We start from the raw sequence: 6,867 nt of genomic DNA, 5'->3' as shown, positions 1-6,867 counted from the left end.
ATGAGGGGGCTTAACTTATTCGAGGTAAGATATGGAGCTAATCTGCGATGCTATTGTGGAGGGCCTTAAGTAGCTAGGAGATGGTATCTCACTGGCAATTATTACTTAGGTGATTAGCATGATTGGTTTGCACTTCAGAAAAATAAATCACCCTGAAGTGTGTAGGAGGTATGGGAAGACAGGACATTATTAGAATAATTTCACTAAGCATTGAGAAACTGGCCTGGACCAGGTCTGCTCTCCAGTGCGTGAGAAGAAAGGGTGTCATCACAGGGCATTATCACTCCAGGATGCCATTCAGAGCCTGCGTTAGTTTGCGAACCTCTGACATTTCTCATGAGATATGACTTTCATCAAACAAGCTGCCAGGTGTTTCGCTTTTTATGGATGTTCTGGATGCTGTGGTCCTCCTTCAGGATTGAGGTACTCATTCCCACAGCCGGGAGTTTTGACTGCTGGCAGCTCACATCTCCTTCTTATAAATGTCCTAAGTCAGAGGAAGCTGCCTTGCCCAAAGTTACACTTATTTTTAAAGGGGTGTCCACAGGGACACAAAACTCTGACTTCATTCAATTCAGGAGAGCTGTGAAAGGCCATTCCAGCTCCAGACTACCACTGGGGTGGGCTGAGACTGCCTCTGCAAGTGTGTTATGTTTCAGTTTTTCCTCTGACTATTTCTGCTTCTTCACTCTTCATAGGTTTTGCTTCTGAGAGCATGACCCAATATACCTCCTGCAGGAAGATCTCAGAGTCTCAGGTCTGTTTCTGGGAAACTGGATTTAAGACACACCCAGTCCCAAGCAGCTTCCCTAATAGCTCAGTTGGTAAAGAATCCGTCTGCAATGTAGGAAACCCTGGTTAGATTCCTGGGTTGGGAAGATCTGCTGGAGAATGGATAGGCTACCCACTCTGGCTTCCTTTGTGGCTCAGCTGGTAAAGAATCCTCCCACAATGCAGGAGACCTGGGTTCAATCCCTGGGTTGGGAAGATCCCCTGGAGAAGGGAAAGGCTCCCCACTCCAGTATTCTGGCCTGGAGAATTCCATGGACTGTATAGTCCATGGGGTCGCAAAGAGTTGGACATGACTGAGCAACTTTAACTTTCTTTCAATCCCAAACGCAGATGTTAGTAACCATTTTCTGCCATTGGTTGACATCCTCTGTTGTCACACACAGAGATATTAACTTAGAAGTAATCGGCACCTTCAAAAAGCATTTTGTTCACTGTCAGGAACTAGTTCAGACGTTGGGGAAATCTAGCTCTTTAGTGACTGTACTGATAAAAGTTTGAATAAACTCTGTCATCTATAGGTACTTATTGTCTTCCTGTGAATCATGGTAGTTATATAATGAATCACTCTACAGGTACTGTGAATATGAATCACTTCCGTTGTGGTACTTTATTGTACATGTCATACAAAGTTATCAACTTGTAAATAATATAGATTATATGACTTTTTACACATAAAGGATACATTCATTTCTATTTTCCTGTGTTTATTATTGTAGCTTATTTGTCTCTTCTGTTTATTCTTTGCTGGTGTCAGAGGAGACAGAAATAAATTAATGATAGGATATTGCAAAGATGAACTCCTGAAAGCATAAGTTATATGCTTAGAATATTACCAGATACCTAGTGGGTATTGATAAATACTTGTTAAATAAAAATTAGTAAATAAATAAATAAAATTTAACATAAAATCCTTAGGAGCTCTGTGGGTGTAAGAGATGGGACGTGACCAAAGGCCTAGTGGATACTTTTAATCAGGTGTCAATGTCAAGCTACTCTAAGTGCCTTAAACTGAGTTTAAAATGTTCTTGGATTTATTAGTATGTTTTACAATAAGGTAATAAATTCTAATGTTGAACTAGAACTTCAGTTTGATACAAAGAAAAACTTTCAAAGAGTAGGGGCTTATATGGATTATGAAGCAAACTACTTCAGCAGAAATGCAGATAATTTGATCAAAAAGAAATATTTTAGATTTATTTATCTAAATCATTCAGTTGAAGTGTCCCCCCTCTGCTAAAAATCTGCATTTCTTATCTCATTTTTGATTTAAAATAGAAAGTTAGGGTCTTCCCTGGTGGTCCAGTGGCTAAGACTCTGTGCTCCCAATGCAAAGGGCCTGGGTTCAACCCCCTATTGGTGAACTAGATCCCACAAGCTCTAACACCTGAAGAACCAAAATAAAAATAATAAATTAAAAAAAATAAAAGAGTTAAACAGTGTGCCAGAATGTTTGTAATGGTGAAGTGAAGTGAAGTGAAGTCACTCAGTTGTGTCCGACTCTTTGCGACCCTATGGACTGTATCCTCTGTCCATGGGATTTTCCAGGCAATAGTCTTGGAGTGGATTGCCATTTTCTTCTCCAGGGGATCTTCCCAACCCAGGGATCAAACCTGGGTCTCCCGCATTGTAGACAGATGCTTTACTGTCTGAGCCACCAGGGAAGTCCGTTTGTAATGGTACAGAAGTCAATTTGAAGCTCTACCTGGCTAGTATCCAGCTGACATAAGGCCTGAGTCCTCTCTCCCCAGAGTGGGGGAAGAGAAAGTTTTACTGTTGTGACCTCTCCTACTTCATGGCTTGTTGAGATTCCTGTCTGCCCTCGCTGTCACCTTCCCTCATTATTTTTTGGAAATAGTGTGACTAACAGCCCTCTTTAGGGACCACCCCAGTGTCTGCCCCAGTTTCAGCACTGAAAGTTGCATGTCCCTGGACACTCTTCAGTCTGGGACAAATTGGGACAGTTGGTTGCCCCAGCAAATTAATGACCTTCCCACTCATTTATATTAGATGAAAATGATTCGATTAATTATTGGCCTGTGCTAGATGAAGCCACATCCTTGCTGAAATGATAAAAATTTCAGAACTGGGCTGGATTAATTACCCAAGTAAATCAACAAGGATTAATCTTTCCTTCTTTATCAGGAAAGAAGAACTGAATGAGAGAAGTCTAGGAGGGCCTAGGAATTTGGAGGAAGAACGAGTTTTAATTCCAAAGTACTTTGCTTTAGTTTGTTCCTAGCACAAGATGGATCCTTAAACTAGTTTGTGGAGTCCCAGAAATTGAACAGAAATGGGTCAAGGAACCTGGGGAAAAGAAGCCAATGTATGTGAATTTAAAATACTTCATCATGAGGATAGAGTGCATGAGACACATATTTCCTTAACTTCTGTCATCTTCTAACTTGAAAGCAATGGTTATTGCTTTTTGGCAATGCCCCCCAACCCCGATTTTATTCAGTCATGTACTAATATGATATTCATTGCTAAAGGTATATGGTATCTCAGATTCTATCTTGATTAAAATGAAAGTTGAAAATGGAGATCAGTTTTGACCAACAGTAAATGATAAAAACCTTTAACAAGCTGTTAATATAAGTTTCCTGAAAGTCAACCTGTGTCAATTCTGCTATGGGAAGTCAAAGAGATGAATGTATCCATTACAACCCCATGGACTGTAGCCCACCAGGCTCTTCTACCCATTGAATTCACTAGACAAGGATACTGGCATGGGTTGCTATTCCCTTCTCCAGGGGATCTTCCTGACCCAGGGATTGAACCCAGGTCTCCTGCATTGCAGGCAGATTCTTTAGAGTCTGAGCCATGGAATTTCCAGTGTATCCACAACAGGGCCTAAATCTGAAATGAGAGGTGGCAGCATATTCCTGGAGGCCTTATGGCTGCTGAAGAATCAGAATTTCAGAAACTTAAGAGAAGATGAGACCAAGGAGCACAGAATTGGGATGCTGATAATATAGCCATCCCTCTCATTGGACAATTTTTTTTCCCCTGGAGCTCACTTACTTGAAAACAATGGAGGATTTGTATTTCTTTCTAACAAAAGTGTTATCTTCTACTCAATCAGCCACTTGGCCCATCTATACCTGCCTTACCCTATCAGGTAAGAAGTGGTAGGTCCAGTGGATGATAGTGGAATTTCCATCTCTAAGTGGCAGACATTTCTGAACTGGGGATCCATGTATTTACCGAAATTCTTACCTGTTTCTATCTTTATGTTCAGACACTACAGAGGTGCTGGTCCAAGGTACCATTTTATTGTGCCCTGGTACTGCACTAGTCTGCTAACTGGTTTTCTTGCTTGAATTCTTTCTGTCTCCAAATTCATTGTATCATATCAGCTATAATGATCTATAAAAAACATAGATCATAACAATTGATCCCCTTCCCCACCCCTAGAACTCCTTTAATGGGCTTTAGTCGCACAATATAAAATATTTGAATTCTTTACCACAGTTTATGAAGCACATATACTAGCTAGCCCCTGTCTGGCTCTCTTCCTCTTTCTCATAAAACTCCAGTTACACTGTTTTTCTTTCTGTTTCTTGAATGTGCTAAGCTAATACTTCTGGAAAGTTGCAGTCACTGGAAATGTTTCCTCCTCTAGCTCTTGGAATGGCTACCTTCTTTGTTAGTCATTTAGTTGGTCTTTCTCTATCATATGACCGTATTTTAAATCTCTGTGAGTTACCTTCTATATGGACATTACTTATATATTTCTGCCTGTTTTTCCTCCTCATCCAGACTGCAAGCTTCATGGAAACTGGGGCTTGTCATCTTATTCTGAGCTTTAACTCTAGGTCCTAGAACAGTGCCAGGCATATTGTCGTTGTTTTAGGTGCTAAGTTGTGTCCCACTCTTCTGCAACCCCATGGACTTATAGCCTGCCAGGCTTCTCTGTCCATGGGATTTCCCAGGCAAGAATACTGAAGTGGGTTGCTATTTCCTTCTCCAGGGGTCTTCCTGACCCAGGGACTGAACTGAGTTTCTTGCATGGGCAGGCAGATTCTTTACCTAAAGTAGATACTAAGGTGATGGATTTCTGTCTTCAAACAGCTTGCAAATCTGGTTGTAGTCAAAGACAATGTAAACGAAAAGTTAAATATGCACCACAACTATTCAAATTGCTGAGACAACATGTAATGTAGTACTATATGAACTTTTTATCATAAAGCCTTGACTTAATTCAAATGAAGAGGAGGCGACACTAATTGTTACCTCAATCACTGGTGTGTATACCAGTGGGATTCCCTGGTGGCTCAGTGGTAAAGAATCCGCCTGCCAATACTGAAAACTCAGGAGAGGAGGGTTCAATCCAGGGTGGGGAAGATCCCCTGGAGGAGGAAATGGCAACCCACTCCAGTATTGTTGCCTGGGAAATCCCATGGACAGAGGAGCCTGAGGTGGTACAGTTCATGGGGTCACAGAGTCGGACACGACTGAGCGACTAACATACCGGTCAGATGGTTAGGCTCTAAAAGCCAGTTTCCACCGGGGGAAGGCAGGTTGCGGTGAGGGCAGAGAGGAGAGGTTGAGTGCAGAATGGGTAAGCAGAGAATCCAAAATGCGTGCAAACTCTCGCTCCTGTGCAAGTTTGGTCCGAGATGAAGTTCTTAACTATCTGGAGCTTGAGATGAATGTCAGTGGGATGCAATGTTTTGAGGTACCACTGTTCACTCCTGAAGAGTTTCCCACCCTTACTCCCCCCAAACCCCCCACACAGAGAAGTTTCTAGTCTGTGAGATGAAACAATGAAGTAGGTTTATTTAAAAAAAAAAAAAAAAAAAGAGGAAGTTGCCTTCTTTAGATACCGGAGCAGCAAGTGCGCTTGTGATAATGGGGGTGAGGCAGAGAGAGGGGGTCATGCCCTTTCTCGAGACCGCTACACTTCAGTCTCCCAACTCGCCACGGGCTGCTCTGCACAGCTGCTGCAACAGGCCGAGCCTGCAGGGTACAGGAAGGGGGGTTGTTTAGTTTCTAGAGGACATCTGTTTTTCTAAACTACTTCTCTCCTTTCCAAAAGCTGGCAAGCCTTAGTCATCTCGGCTCGGCACGAACCCACAAGTGTGCGTGTGTGGCTCGGCTCAGGCCCCGCCCTCGGGCGCACACTGCCACCGCGGAGACCCGGCCGGATTGCGGTTCTGGCCTTGGCTGCGAGTGGCTTCTCCGGAGCCGCCCGGCCTCCTCCCCTAAAGAGGACCGCCCGGCCGCCGCGCGGTGCCAGAGCCGAGTACGAGGAAGAAAAGTTTGCAGTGCCCGGCGGAGGCGGGGAACCCGAACCGAGTGATCCTCCGTTTTCAAGTGTACGCGGCGGCGGCCGCGTCCCGGGCGGCCCTCCTGGAGGACCCGAGCTCCGTAGCGGAGGCTGGAGGCTGGAGGCTGGACGCTCGACCCAAGGCGGCGGAGGAACTTCTCCTGCGAGCAGTCGCCGCGGGCCCCGGTCATCTGCAGGAACTCTCCGGAATCGGGAGGGGGAGGGCCGGATCGCTCTTCCACGGGGATTCGTCAAGAGTTCCGGCGGCAGCTGCGGCGGCGGCGGAGTCTCCCTTTGTCCTCCTAGGACCTCCCTCCTTCCCTGTCTCCCTCCCTCTGTCAGTCGGTGGGTCCCGCTGACCCAGGCGCCGGCGCCCTAAGGGACTCGCTATCCCCCCCACCTCAGGGTGCGTCCCTGGTCACTCCCACCACCCTAGCGTCGCCCCCGAGTGGAGCCTAGCCGAGCCGAGGAGGGCTGCGAGCAGGAGGGAGCCGCAGACCCCCGGCCGCAGGATGGTGGCGGGGCTCTCCCCGGCCCGCTGTCCCGGGCGCTGGCTGGTCCCCGGGCTGTGGCTGCTCGCTCTCAGCGGTCTCGGGGGGCTGCTGAGCGCCCAGGAGCAGCCCTCCTGCCACGGAGCCTTTGATCTCTACTTCGTCTTAGACAAGTGAGTGCGGGAAAAGGGATCCAGGGTCTCCTGGGGAGAGTGGCCCTGGGTGGTGAGCTGTGGTGGGGGGAGGCTGAGATGTCTGTGCGACCTGGGGAGGGGTGAGGGGTAACTCCGGTGATGGGCGCCCCGTTGCTATCTC

At 46.2% G+C, this 6,867-nt stretch overlaps 1 protein-coding gene across 1 annotated transcript in view; it reads left to right on the top strand.

The window, feature by feature from the left end:
- The first annotated feature begins 5,879 nt into the window (after positions 1-5,879).
- Positions 5,880-6,867, top strand: part of ANTXR2 (ANTXR cell adhesion molecule 2) — a 169,509-nt gene continuing 168,521 nt past the window's right edge. The window contains exon 1 of the mRNA XM_055588895.1: positions 5,880-6,725. Coding sequence (XP_055444870.1) covers positions 6,574-6,725 — 152 coding nt within the window. The 5' untranslated portion in view covers positions 5,880-6,573. The remainder of the gene's footprint in view (positions 6,726-6,867) is intronic.

The sequence above is a fragment of the Bubalus kerabau genome, chromosome 7 (genome assembly GCF_029407905.1).
Source record: "Bubalus kerabau isolate K-KA32 ecotype Philippines breed swamp buffalo chromosome 7, PCC_UOA_SB_1v2, whole genome shotgun sequence".
Taxonomy (NCBI): domain Eukaryota; kingdom Metazoa; phylum Chordata; class Mammalia; order Artiodactyla; family Bovidae; genus Bubalus; species Bubalus kerabau.
The sequence above is the reverse complement of the archived record's forward strand: the minus strand, read 5'-3'. Positions and strand labels throughout refer to the sequence as shown.